This window comes from Columba livia, chromosome 1 (assembly GCF_036013475.1).
Source record: "Columba livia isolate bColLiv1 breed racing homer chromosome 1, bColLiv1.pat.W.v2, whole genome shotgun sequence".
Lineage (NCBI taxonomy): Eukaryota > Metazoa > Chordata > Aves > Columbiformes > Columbidae > Columba > Columba livia.
Genome location: NC_088602.1, coordinates 77,558,264 through 77,571,783, shown reverse-complemented (window position 1 = coordinate 77,571,783; position 13,520 = coordinate 77,558,264). Strand labels below are relative to the sequence as shown.

Here is a 13,520-nt window from a genome sequence, read left to right as displayed (position 1 = left end):
AGAAGCAACGGAACATGCTCCCGGGGGACTGTAGCTCTTCTCTGATTTCTCTTCAGACAACGAAGTGAACGAGGAAGACAGTGCCCTAGAAGACAAGGAGCCAGTTAGCAATGGTATAAATCAGGAAGGTAAGTGCCTGTTCTGTGGAGCAGTCAGTGGTAATGACCCAGTGGGCAAACTGGTTGGGATCCCTTGGAGCTGAAGGCTGAGAGGAACTTGTGTGTAACGCTTCTCAACGGAGGTGCTGGATGGGATTGTGCCATGAGTGCTGACTACCTGTCCTCTGTGCAGCAGTTTCAGTAGCATAATTAACCAGTTTCAGGCTGTACTTAAGAACAGAATGAGTCTTGCTTTTTTACCACCCTTGGAAATAACCCCAGCAGAGCACACGGACCTGTGTTTTGGAGATCATTGGGGTTTAAAAAAAATGCATAATCCCAGTCAGAGTGATGTGAGAGTACTGGTCAAGTGGCAGTCCCTGCTGAAGTGCTGGCTTCTGATTTTCTGGTTAATGCTGCCTGTTGGGAGATCTCTGCAAGAGGGCCTCAAATCCTCAGTATGTCCGCATAAAGCACTTGAGTAGGAAGCAAGAGTTGATGTGACAACAAAGAAGCTTTGCCAATAGGAAGCCTGGTTTGGAGAGATTGCTTCTCTGTGAAATGGAGTCAGTCTCACCTTCTTTGTCTCTAGTGGAAGACAGTACTGTATTTGTGTGTATGTCTTTTAACCTCCCTGACATCTGCTGGAAAGGCAATGCAGCAATACAAGCAGTCAAGAAGATTTCTGGGGAGCATCAGGGACAACTTCTTCACACAGGCTGCCAGATGCTGCAGCAAGGGCTGATGTGCAGCTGTACCTGCTGCTCACTGACAGAGGAAAACTGGATGGTCATGGGGTCACAAATGGCCGCTTTGTAGTGACCAAGAAACAGCTCCTGATCCTGAAAGGAGTGAGCAATGTGAACATCAGAGTACAGGCCCTATGCTTTTGGAGAGCAGATTTCCACTTGTCCAGGTAGGCAGGATCCCATGGGAGACAGTTCTGAAGAGAAAGGAGCTCAAGAGAACCATCAGGCCTTTAGGGAGGACTTCCTCCAAGCATGAGCACACACCATCCCCATAGTCAGGAAAACAGGCAGGCAAGCAGAAGATCAGCTTGGCTAAGCAGGAAGCTCCTGTTAGGATTCCAGTGCAAAAATTGCTTATACTGGATGTGGAGGCAGGGGCAGCCTGCAGTGGAGGAATTTAGGAACACTGCCCAAGATGGTGTCAGGAAAGCCGAGTCTCAGGGAGGTTTAAGCCCAGTATGGTGTGACCAGGACAATGAGAGCAGCTTCCACTGCTAGGTTATCACTTCCATGTGTGGGAGAATCATGGGGCAAGTCTTCTTGGAGTATGTTTTTGGTTGCAGAAGATGGTGACTAAGAGTACATGTAAATCGTAGTTGACTAAGTTGACAACCTTTTATGGATTAAATGACTAGATCTGTGGATGAGGGGAGAACAATTGGTGTCATATACCTTGACTTTAGCAAGGCTTTTTACAGAGTCCTAAGTTGCGATGTCCTGTCTGGATGAATGTCTGTCTACATGGGTGGAAAACTTGCTAGACTGTCAAGCCTGCAGGTAGTGGCAAGTGGAGTACTACAGAGGTCTTTTTTTTTTCAGTGACTTGGACAGTGGTGAGAAAACGGTGTCATTGAGTTTACAGGTGATAGCAAAATATGGAGTACAGTCAGTCAGGATGAGGGCAGGATTGTTGTTCAGAGGCAGTTGGAGGGGTAGAGATCCGTGCAAACCTCATGAGTTCTGCAAGGGTAACACAGAGTCCTGCAACAGTATGGACCAACACCCTGCACTTGTGCAGGCTGGGGACTGACTGGCAGGAGAGCAACTTTGCTGAAAGGTACAGGACAGGACACTAGGAGTCAACTAGGAGTCCATGGCAGCAAAGGTGGCTAATAGCATTCCAGGCTGTTTTAAGGAGTGCTTAAGCCAGTGGATTGAATGAAGTGGTTATTTTTCATTACTTGGCACTTGTTAGATAACGTGTAGAGTGTTACATCTAGTTTGTGGCCAACTCAGTGCTGGAAAAGTGCTGATAAATCAGAGCAAGTTCAGCAGAGTGCCACCAGTGAGGAGAGGCTGAAGAAACTGGGCTTATTCAATCCCAGAGAAGAGCAGGCTTTCAGGGTACGTAACAGCAGCTGCCAGTATCTATGAGGATACTGATAAGAAGGCTGAGCTGGGGCTGTTTAGTGAGATGTATTAGTGGGGTATCAAGGCGATGGTCCTAAAATGAGGTAATGGAGATTCTGTGTGGATACAGGGAGAAAGATTTCTGCCTCTAATCCTCACTAATCATGAGGACAGGCTGCATGAAGTCATAATGAAGTTTCTCTTGTTGGAGGTTTATAGGAACTGACTGGAGGTAGACCTGAGCAACCTGTGTAGAACTGAATATTGAGCTTTCATGGATGAGAGTATTGGGTTAGAGACCTCCTGGGCTCCCTCCCTGAGTGAACCTGAGTGATTCTGTGTGGATTATGAATTGTAGCTGGCGACTCATTTCTAAGCAATGACTGATACCACTGTGAAGTTAAGCTGTGAGGTACACTCTGGAGGTTGGTAGCTCTACTGTGATCTCTTTTCAGAACACTCTGCCTTGCAGAACAGCACCCTGAACATCCAAGTGTGCAGCTGGCTGTGGTGTGACTGAGGAAGCCTTGTGCCTGTGCTTTGGAGGGCAACTGTCCTGGGGAAGAGGTGTTTACTTTCTAGTGTTAGCTGATAATGTTTGCAACATGCTGAGTTGTAGCTAGTAACTCACTCTTAATGCCAGTACCTTGAAGCTGAGCAAGGCACGGAACTGTAGTTGTCTTTTTATCTCTCCGCAGACATCTCCAAGAAGGAGAACAGCAGCTTGCTGACGAAAAATGCAGATGACTGTGATGTAAATGAAGGAGGTAAGTGCCTGTGCTATGGAGTGGTTTTTGTTTGTTGTGACTTCTGCCTAGCGCTTCTTGACATGGAGTTATGGGTGGCATTGTGGGTGCCAACTGTGCTTGGCCTTTCTGGGCTCTGGAAGGGACCATGAGGACACTGCGGAACTGTTTATGGAGGACAGCGGGGAGGTGTTGTATGGTGGCCCCATTGGGGTGGGCAGTGTTGGTCAGGGCTATTATTGATGCTGAACAAATGGCCCACCTCTCAGACAGATTACTCATGATCCATCTGGGATGGAGAGGGGGAGCATTGTGAGCTTCAGTATTGTCTGAGTGTTGCCTGTTGTCCTTGCAGAAGTGACCGGGGATGCAGAAGGTGGAAATGGGGAGCACCTGAGCAACTCTCCCAGCTGCAGCGAAGGTTTGTGAGGATGTGTTGTGGGAGAGTGTGCAGAATGTCACAGAGGCTGGGAGAGGCAGTGCTGGGCCAGGCTGGTTATAATCCTGACTCCTTGTTTGCTCAAGTAGAAAACAGAGTGAGAATTATTAGGAAGGAAGAGGACATGAGTTGTGGGTACATGTGTATGTGATGTGCACTAGGAAATCAGGTGTTTTTGACGGAAGTGTTCAGAAGACTGGTCAATTTAGCCAGTTCAAAACTGTAGGATTAAATATTACTACATTAACTTTCATTAATAACACACCTCTTGTTCATGCTTGCACTTTTACTTTATTTCGTGTCTTAACAAGTGATAAAGTGGCTGAGGTGTCAGTAAGGCAGTATGTTTTTTTTGTCAGATTTCTGAACTGCAATTCAACCCTGTTAATTATGAATGATGTTGAACATCATATTGAAGTAGAGAGATACTGTGTAACACTGAACTTTTATTGCTTAGGTGTGCAGATGAGTCTTCTTTGGTCGCAAAGAATGCAGAGTTTACTTGTGTTTTTTTGCTTTTTAAACCTACATATGGACATGGTGTGAAAGCTCTTCTAAGTAAACAGCCCAGCAAGCCTGAGGGCTGACACATGGAATGAGAAAAGTGATTATTACTGTGTGTGGGAGAATGGTTGGTCAATATTACATCTTATAGATATTAGTGACATTCAGGCTGCAAGAACACAATGTTTCACAGCAGTTGTTTCATATACCGTGAATTAGTTAGAACTTTTACTCAGTCATCAGTTCTGTATGCTGCATTTAACATGGAGGCATAACAGGCATCCATATATTCATCTCCCAAGCTGTTTTGCCCTCTCAATCTGTTTTCTATGGTGTGTGTGCAGACCAGAGCATCTGTGAGGTCACACAGCTGCTTCTTGGAGTACATCAGCATGGAGAATATAAAAACTCAGATTAATCCTGTCCCATATCTGATAACAGGCTGTAAGCACTGTCCCCCAATAAACTGCACAGGCAAAGGCTTACATTAGTCTGTCATCCATCCAGACCAGAATGTGTGTTTCTGTAGATTTTTTCTTTCTAGAGTAGCAAAAGCCTATGGAATGCTGACTGTTTTCACTCTTGTTACTGATCAGTTTTACACAGTGACTCCCAGGAAGTATTAAAGATCATAGGTTTGGAGCTGAGATCATTGACCTTCAGTTTATAGTGAAAGGTCTTACTGAGACTTCTAAATCTGGCAAAGAGCACAGGAAAGTCAAGCCCTTGCCAAGAAAGCAGTTACTGCACTCTAAGTTTGGCTCCCAAAGCACCTGGTAGTATTGCAGAAAGTCACACAGAATCACAGGTTATCTGTAGAAAAGCCAAAGGTCCTATCTGTGAAACAGGAAGGCTCCAGGCAGAATATTTGAAGCATGGTGCTCTATCTCAGAGTCTTTGCTCTTCATGGCAGCAAGGTGGTAGAGGTAGAAGTAATTTCCCTAATCTAGCAGGTTCAATAGCAGCATGGGGAAGTGAAATCAGCTGCCAGCAATAATAATTAATTCCTTGATTCCCACGGAATATAGTTGAAGTGTTTGGCCTGCTTAGAAAAAAATTGACTGAGTTGTGTTAGATTTTTCCGAAGAAAACTGTAGGTAAATATGTAATAGAACTTTCTCATTGCTGGTGTGCCTGCAAAGTTTACATAGATTAAGATGATACTGAGGACTGTTGCTGAACTTTGAATCCATCTAATAAGGGCAACCAACTTATCTTGGTTTGAGAGACTTGCACTATAAGGCAGTCTGTATCAAAGCATTTTTGTTTGGCAGGAAATTAAGTTTGCAGATTGACTGAAAACAATTTTCATTTCCTCAAAAGAAAAGGAAAAATGTTGTTTTGTCCGTCATATAGGCCTTAGTTAAGTTGTGTAACTGTGGGGGTTTCATGCTGGTTTCTGCTTTTTGTCATGGATCGGTGGTCTCCAAACAATTTTGGTTGTGCACTCTATCAGTAAAATATTTTGAACGTACACACCCAATTTATGTATATTTATTTATAAATTATATACGTGTATTACTGTACTTAAGTATTATGTAAGTTATAAAACATCCACAAAAATAGGAATTAAAACAGGATGAGATAAGGACGACGTAAACAGCATTTTAATTTTATTAATGGTGTAAAAATATTTTCTTCCTGCACCACAATGGATTGCTTCGCGCACACCCTACTTTGGAGACCAATGCTCATAATCCATTTAAAGATTCTCAACATGCATGAGGGATGCTAGTGGCACCTCACTGCTGCAGGGTTTTCTGTTCTTCCAGGTTTGATTCTTTTGTTAAATTACCAGCCAAGCAATCACATTCAGATATTTGCTGAAGACAGTGTTGAAAATGTGAAAAAAGAATCTCCAAATGTCAGAGAACATGGACAAGTGGGAGGGAGTTATGACTGAGTGTAAGACACTTGATGCTGTGATGCAGAAGAAACTGACAATGAAATGTTCAAGAAAGAAGGAACAGACTTGAAACAGGGCTGGGCAGCTGGAGAGGAAGCTGTGGTATCTTGTAATAACTGAGTCAGATCCTGTTAGTTGCCAAGGAGCAATACCAAAGACCAAATGAAGTAATTCAGTGTTTTACACTTGGCCTACGTGATGTGCGGCTTTGCAGGGGCTTACTCATTTGGCTAAGCTGTGCTTCTACATCGTGCTTAAAGGTTTGGCATCTGAAACAGTTATGTTGTTACGTCATGTCAAGACATCAGATGTAGATGTGCTTTCTTTGCTGTTTGTGAGCTGTGTGGGGACAGAATATTTTCGATGTTCTGTGGGGACTGTGAAACCTGATGCTTATCACCACAGCTATAAAAATGGAAGGAGAACACTAATTTCCTATTCAGGCCCTCTCACTGTATAGACACAAGCAAATAGCAGCATGCCCCCACACCCCCAATCTGGCTTCTCAGTCACATTCTTTAGTCCTGTCATCAAGCTGGCATAAGTCAGCCATAGGTAAAGCAGTAAACCTGCTTGGATTTTAAGGATACAAATCATAAAAGGACTTCAGACCTATCCAGAAACCTTGTAAGAACCAGACTAGGGACACTTTTCTTTTTCTCATTGTCTACAGAGAGGAGTGCCATGTGTCAACATATCCTGCTCTCCTTGGCTGTCTCCTGGCATCTTATCCTAGGTTGGAGGGATGCTGAGCTAGAGGCTATTGGGCGGGATAGTGCTATCAAATAGGAGCAAAGACTGAATGACACGGTGCCTTGCACATCCAGTTGGTTCCCCTTATACTGTTGCCCTGTGTGTACCAAGACAGGAACACCAATATAAGTGTATGTGTATGTTTTTTTTTTTGGAAACTGACCTGGTTAGAGGTTGATGCATGCTGCATGCAGTGAGTTGTGTTGGACACGTAGTCTTGAACTTGCTGGATTCAGACTTCTGCACTGTAACTTCCCTTTGCCTTTGAATATGAACTTAGTTCTCAATCTTTAAAAGAGAAAACTCCAAAAGCACCTGGCATTACTGCGTGGAAGAAATAGCAGGAGCATCACATGCTTGTGTGGTTCATAGCTGATACTAAGATTTTAGACCTGAACTTTGGCATAAAAATGGTGTCTTAAGTGCCTCGTTATATGATCCAAAGTCACGAGTCAGAACAGTCTCAGAAGTAACCACCTGCTTAGCAGGTGGCTGGCAGTAAGTGATAAATGCTCTTAACCTGCTCCAGTTGCAGAGGAACGTGTCTAATCATAAGCAGATAATTTGGGTAAAATGACTAGTGGCTAATGGATACCACGGGTCACATGGCTGCTGAAATTGGATTGTTTTGGATCACTTGACAATGTCTTAATTAATCTTCACACTTTATTAGTATTTAAAGCCTGCAGTATTCTTGCATGACTAGTTCTATTTCTAGAAGAGAAGACATAATAATTTACTTGTGTGCTTTGCTTTTTCTTTTGCTTCAGATCTTAAATCATAAGCAAATAATTGCTTTGTGGACCAAACAACGGTGGAAGAGAAGCCATAGAATTCAACAGTGAAGGAGCTGCTATCTTTTCTCTTGGAGGTTTTCCACCAGCACTGAAGTGATCCACAAAGAAGTGCTTTTAAGACTAACTGAGCTGTTTACAGTGCCTATTTTTCTTTTCCCAGAAGGGGCAGCCTCATTTTGTAGCATCACTGCATGAGGACAAATAAGCTGAATCATGAACAAAATCTTTTGTGTTGTTTTGTATATGGTTTTAAGAAACAGTTTTCTACTAACACAAAATGTAAGAACAAAGGCCTTTTTTATAATTGGTATTTGGAGATCAACAAAATCATATCCATTTGCATGAATGTGGATCAATCAAAAACTGATCAGCTTTTTGTGCAATTTTGGATCAGTACCTTGTTACAGTCAGAAGAAAGATGGTTCATCCTTCAGCAGGTCCGGGTGGATGGAAGTTCCCATTTGCTAGTCTCAGTTATCTAGCAGGAACTTGATGCTCCAGACAAATATTCTCCAAGATAACTATCTGGAGCTGGCAGAAGACTGGCAAATTGATCATCTCCTGAAGGTGGTTGACTTTGTGATAAAGCCACAGTGTAGTTTATTGTTGCATTGGAACAAAGCTGACACTCCTAGCAGCAGTTTGGCTTTTTTTTCCCCTTGAACTTTTGATATTTTTGCACTTTTAGTGTTGGTTTGTTTTTTTTTTTTTTTTTTTTAAGATTCTGTTTCACATTATTCTAAGAAAGGGTCAACCTACTGATTTCTAAAGACTGATAGTATGTTTTTAGGTTGCCTGTGACTGGAAAGAAAACTTGAAAACTGAGGTTCTAAATACACTGCAGCTCAAAAGAATCAAAGATAAAAGAATATAAGGTATTAATGTTTTAAATACATCAAGCTATGGTACGTGTTTCCTGACTTCTGCGTGCTGGTTGTTAATGGAAGCTGAAAGTCCTTTCAGTTGATTTTGAGCTTGTTATGTGTAAAGAATCATGAAGGCTTGACAAGGATAACCAGAGATCAGAAGCTCTCCAGGCTTGAACAAACACAGTGCCTTCAGCTTCTTCTCACAGTACAAGTGCTGTGACCATCTTGGTAGCCCTCCACTGAACTTACTTGAACTTGATATCTGTCTTCCTGGAGGTGTTCAAAATAGTATGCAGCATTCTGAATGCAGTCTAATATGTACTGAGTAGAGGGGGACAATCACTACCCTCAATCTACTGACTAAGCTCCTGTTAATATAGCTCAGGGTGTTGTTGGCTACCTTTGCTTCCAGGGGATACAGCTGGCTCATGTTCTGCTTGCTGTTTACTGGGATCCCCCTGCTTCTTTTCAGCAGAACTGCTCCCCTGCCAGCCAGACCCTAGCTTGTATTATTGCAAGTGGTTCCTCCTTTGCATTTTAGCCTGTCTAGACCTCTCTGACAGCCCAGCCCTTTAGCATGTTGACTGATTCTTCACAATTTGATGTCATCTGCAAACTTGACAAAACTGCACTTTATCCCCTCCTCCCGACCACTGATGGAGATGTTAAATGGGACCAGTATCAGCATAGGCCCTTGTAGTGCTCCACTTGTTTTAGCCACCCAGGTGAGTATGACCTGTAGCCACTACCATCTGAGCCAAATCATCCAATCAATTCTTTGCCTGTCTATACAGTCATAGACTAGTTTGGGTAGGAAGGGACCTTTTAAGATCATCTAGTTGAACCCTTCTGATGTGGGCAGGGACATCTTGCACTAGATCAGATTGCTCAAAGCCCCATCCAGCCTAACCTTGAACACTCCCAGTGATGGGGCATCCACAACTTCTCTGGGCAACCTGTTCCATTGTCTTGCCACCTGCATAGTAAAAAATGCCTTATATCCAAACTAAAGCTACCCTCTTTCAAACTGTTGCCCCTTGTCCTGTCACTACAGGCCTTGATAAAAATATTTTCTCTGTCTTTCTTATAAGCCCCCTTTATGTATTGAAAGACCAAAATAAGGGCTTCCTGAAGTCTTCTCCAGGCTGAACAGCCCCAACTCTCTCAGCCTTCCTTCATAGGAGAGGTATTTCAGCCCTCTGATCATCTTCATGGCTCACGTCTGGTCCTGGTCTAACAGGTCTTTATTGTGTGAAGTCAAGGGAGAGAATCACCCCCCTTGACCTGCTGGTCATGCTTCTTTTGGTGCAGCCCAGGGTGCAATTGGCTGGGTCATATCTAATTTTCTGTCCACTAGTATATCCAAGTCCTTTTCCATAGGGCTACTCTCAATTCATGTCCCACATTGTACTGATATTAGGAATTGCAGGTGCAGGACCTTGCACTTGGCCTTGCTGAACTCTGCAAGGTGCACATGGGCTCACTTTTCAAGCTTATCAAGGTACTTCTGGATGGCATCTCTTCCCTTGAGTGTATCAACTGCACCACAGATCACACTTGTTGTCATCTGCAAACTTGCTGAGGGTGCACTCAATCCCCACTATCCATGTGACTGAAGATATCGGTCCCAGTGCAGAACCTTGCAGGACACCACTCATTAATTGTTTCCACTTGTACACTGTACACTTGTACACTGTAATTCTTTGGACATGGACATCCAGCCTGTTCCTTATCCATGCAACAGTCTGTCTAGTTCACCCCTTCAAGCCATAACGTTCTAACTTGGACACAGAAATGTTTTGGGAGATGGTGTCGAAGGACTTGCTAAAGACAGGGTATAAAAATACTAATTTCCCCTCATCCATAAATCTAGTTATTTCATTGTTATAGAAGGCAGTTATGTTGGTTAGGCATGATTTACCCTTAGTGAAGTGCATGCTGACTGTTCTCAACAACTTTCTCTTCCACGAGCCCAGAAATGCATCCTGAGAGGGCCAGCTCTGTGATTCTCCCAGAGATGAAAGTGAGGCCGACAAGCCTCTAGATCCCCAGTTTGACCTTTTGGCACTCTTAAAAAATGAGTGTGCCTTTTTCCTTTTCCCAGTTGTCAGGGAGTTCCCCAATCTCTATGGTCATTTAAAGGTGATAGCACTCACATTATCATCAGCCAGCTCTCATAGCACCTTTGAAGTCCCACAGACTGGCATGGATAAAGTTTTCCCAAGTAATCCTGGTAGTTTCTCTTAAGCCCTTTGACTAAGCAGAGAGCCCATGAGACCTTGTTATTGAAGAATGAGGCAAGAAACACATCAAGTAACAAAGCTTTGTGTGATATCCTGAAATCAACCCCCACCAACTCAAGAACAGGCTCAAGTTTTCCTCCTTTATTCCTTTACAGTCAACATAGGAGCAGATGCAGCTCTTGTTGCACTTGATGTTCTTTGCAAGTCTAAATATAGCTGAACCTTGACTCTCTTAACACCACCCTTACCTGCCTGGACAGTGTTCCTAAATTCCTCCACTGTAGGCTGCCCCTGTCTCCATATCCAGTATAAGCAATTTTTGCACTGGAGCCCTGACAGGAGCTTCCTGCTTAGGCAAGCTGATCTTCTGCTTGCCTGCCTGTTTTCCTGACTATGGGGAGGGTGTGTGCTCATGCTTGGAGAAAGTCCTCCTTAAAGACCTGATGGTTCTCTTGAGCTCCTTTCTCTTCAGAACTGTCTCCCATGGGATCCTACCTACCTGAATAAGTGGAAATCTGCTCTCTGAAAGCACAGGGCGTGTATTCTGGTGCTCACCTTCCACTCTCAGGATCAGGAGCTGTTTCTTGGTCACTACAGCCAAGGCAGCCATTTGTGACCATATCCCCATCTAGTCCTTCTCTGTTAGTGAGCAGCAGACGCAGCTGCACATCAGCCCTTACTGGAGCATCTGGCAGCCTGTGTGAAGAAGTCGTCCCTGATGCTGCCCAAAAATCTTCCTGACTGCCTGAATTGCTGCATTGCCTTTCCAGCAGATGCCAGAAGTTCCCCTGTGTGCCAGTCTGCCAGTCAGAGATTTCTTTAAGCTGTTTAGAGAAACCTTTACATCCTTCCTTACCCTCATCTGGTGGACTGTAGCATGGTCCAACCATGTTGTCATCCATACTGGCCTTTTGTGGGACCATGACCCACGAGCTCTCAGCCACCCTGTCACCTGTATCAGAACTCCACACATTCAAGTCACTCTTTCACAAAGGGGCAGCCTCTTTTCTTCTCCTCCCTCCATGACTTTCCTGGAGGGCTTCTACACATACACTGCAGGGCTCCAGTCATGCAAGCTTGCTCACCATGTCTCAGCTATTCCAACAATGTTGTCATTCTGCAAGCTCATGGAGAACTGTAATTCTTCCTGCTTGCTTTCTGTGCTGCATGTGTTTGTGCATGTACCTTCATGTCTCCTTCTGCCTTTTTTTTTTTTTTTTTCTTCTGAGGTCTATTTTATACCTGTCACCTGTGCCCTTTACTTTGGACCCCTGTCCACTACTAAGCTCTGGATTCTGATCTCCCCATCATTCCTACTTCAGAGCTTTCCTTATGAACTTGGCCAGCCTGTCGGCAGATTTTTGCATTAGACAGCTCTCTAGGACAATTAAGCTAGTCCTGTGTGCTTTTTCTGGTGGTGAAACCTAACAGTAACTAACAATATGAGAAGGATCACAGGTGACTTATGCCTGTGCCCAGTCCTGTTGTAGGAAGCAGAGACCCTATAGGAAACTTGACATCCTTCCTTATTGATGCACACAGCACTTAGATGTTTACTTGTACTTGCACAATTTCTTCTGCTAATTGCAGCTGCATTGCAGGAGTGTTCAGCAGGACCTTTTGTTAGAGTGGTACTATCCTACCTCTACTGCTGTCTGTAAATACTTCATAGTTTATTTTAAAAAAAAAAAAACTAATTAAGGTGCCATATCTTTTTGTTATATATTCCCACACTTTTAATTTAACCTTAAAAGTCAGTCACTAATCCCCAAACTAATCTTTAACCCAAAGTTATATAAGTGCTATATTTTTATGTATACATATATATATATATATATATACGCATATATATTTGTCACAGCTCTTGAGCCGAGTGTCCATCTCTACTGTACCTTCAACAGGTTTGTCAGGGTGATGCTCTCTACTTCTTAGTAACTTTTTAATAAATTTCCACACAAAGATGTCATTTGTTATGTGTATTGAGGTAAGGGTAAACCTGTAGCTTGTTTTCCTGCTTGGACAAAGACTTGCTTTCTGTTAATAATTTGAGAAATAATCGTCAAAAAAATTGTTTGGAGGAGCTGACTGAAATTGCTCCCAGAAACTATACCTGTTCATATAATATACTGTATTCATCCTGTGCAATTTAATACTAAACAGCATGCAAGGGTCTCACATAGGGTGTGGTTTTGAGAATTCCTTGACACTTGATATCATCGACTTTGTTTCCAAAGCAAAAATCACCAGCCCTCGAAAATAGTAAGCAGTTGTGGTTAATTAGCCACAGTTGCCAGAAGACTTCAGCATAATTCACAGAATTTTGGAGCTTCATTGGAAGTAGAAAACCCCACTTTTATGTCAGGTTAATGAAAGGTCGAGAGCTGCAGGCTTTACAGTGTCTCACTGCCTGCTTTCACCCACTCATTTTGCACACAGTGTCTGCTGTGCATGAGAAACTTCTACTCACTGGCAGAATGTCAGACTTTGCACTTCTCAAAGCAATAGTGAAGCTCAGGGCTTTTTTTTTATTGCTTATGTTTTTATTTTGGTTATTATGATGGGTAGATTGATTTTCTTTTTCCACAGGAATGAGAAGCCAGACATTTGGGAAAATAAGTTGACCTGACTTCCTGCTAGTTTTTGTGACTACATTTTGCATGCCAGTCCCCATGACCCTCTGTCCCAATGTCTCCTGCACAATAACTAAATAAATTTTTGTGTGAAAAATTTGTGTCCATTCTTATGTTACAGTGAATACGAAACTAGGCAGTTTCCAAGAGCAAAGAGCAGAAGCTCACTCGAGATGCAAACAGTTGGTTTTTCGGCTCGTGTAGAACTTGGGTCCAGGAAATGCTGACTGTATTCCAGGAAGCGAGCCTGCCCTCTGCCACCCCAGAGACCCAGCTCATGCTGATGTTGAGACCTGAGTGTTGCTAATAACAGCAACTCAGAGTGAGCAGAAGCTGCTGCTAAGTACTCGTGCTCACAAGACACATCCCAATGGATACCTTGGTCCCAGTTCTACTTTTCTTTAACCTTCAGAAGCAATGCCTGCAGGAAGTGCTC

General features: G+C 43.3%; 1 protein-coding gene across 5 annotated transcripts in view; it reads left to right on the top strand.

Moving 5' to 3' along the window:
- The window catches only part of CD58 (CD58 molecule), a 32,470-nt gene extending 19,289 nt beyond the window's left edge, over window positions 1–13,181 (top strand). Inside the window, exons 7-11 of one of the 5 annotated variants that reach the window (XR_010472774.1) lie at window positions 57–128; window positions 2,896–2,964; window positions 3,299–3,364; window positions 7,316–8,217; window positions 13,041–13,181. Coding sequence is in view for 4 of the 5 variants with exons in the window: in XM_065063505.1 (XP_064919577.1) it covers window positions 57–128; window positions 2,896–2,964; window positions 3,299–3,364; window positions 7,316–7,329 (221 nt within the window). In the remaining variant the exon portion in view is untranslated. Of the gene's footprint in view, window positions 1–56; window positions 129–2,895; window positions 2,965–3,298; window positions 3,365–7,315 lie in introns of all 5 variants that reach the window. The other 4 variants (XM_065063505.1, XM_065063526.1, XM_065063520.1 and 1 more) reach the window with 4 other exon arrangements.
- Window positions 13,182–13,520: the final 339 nt, after the last annotated feature.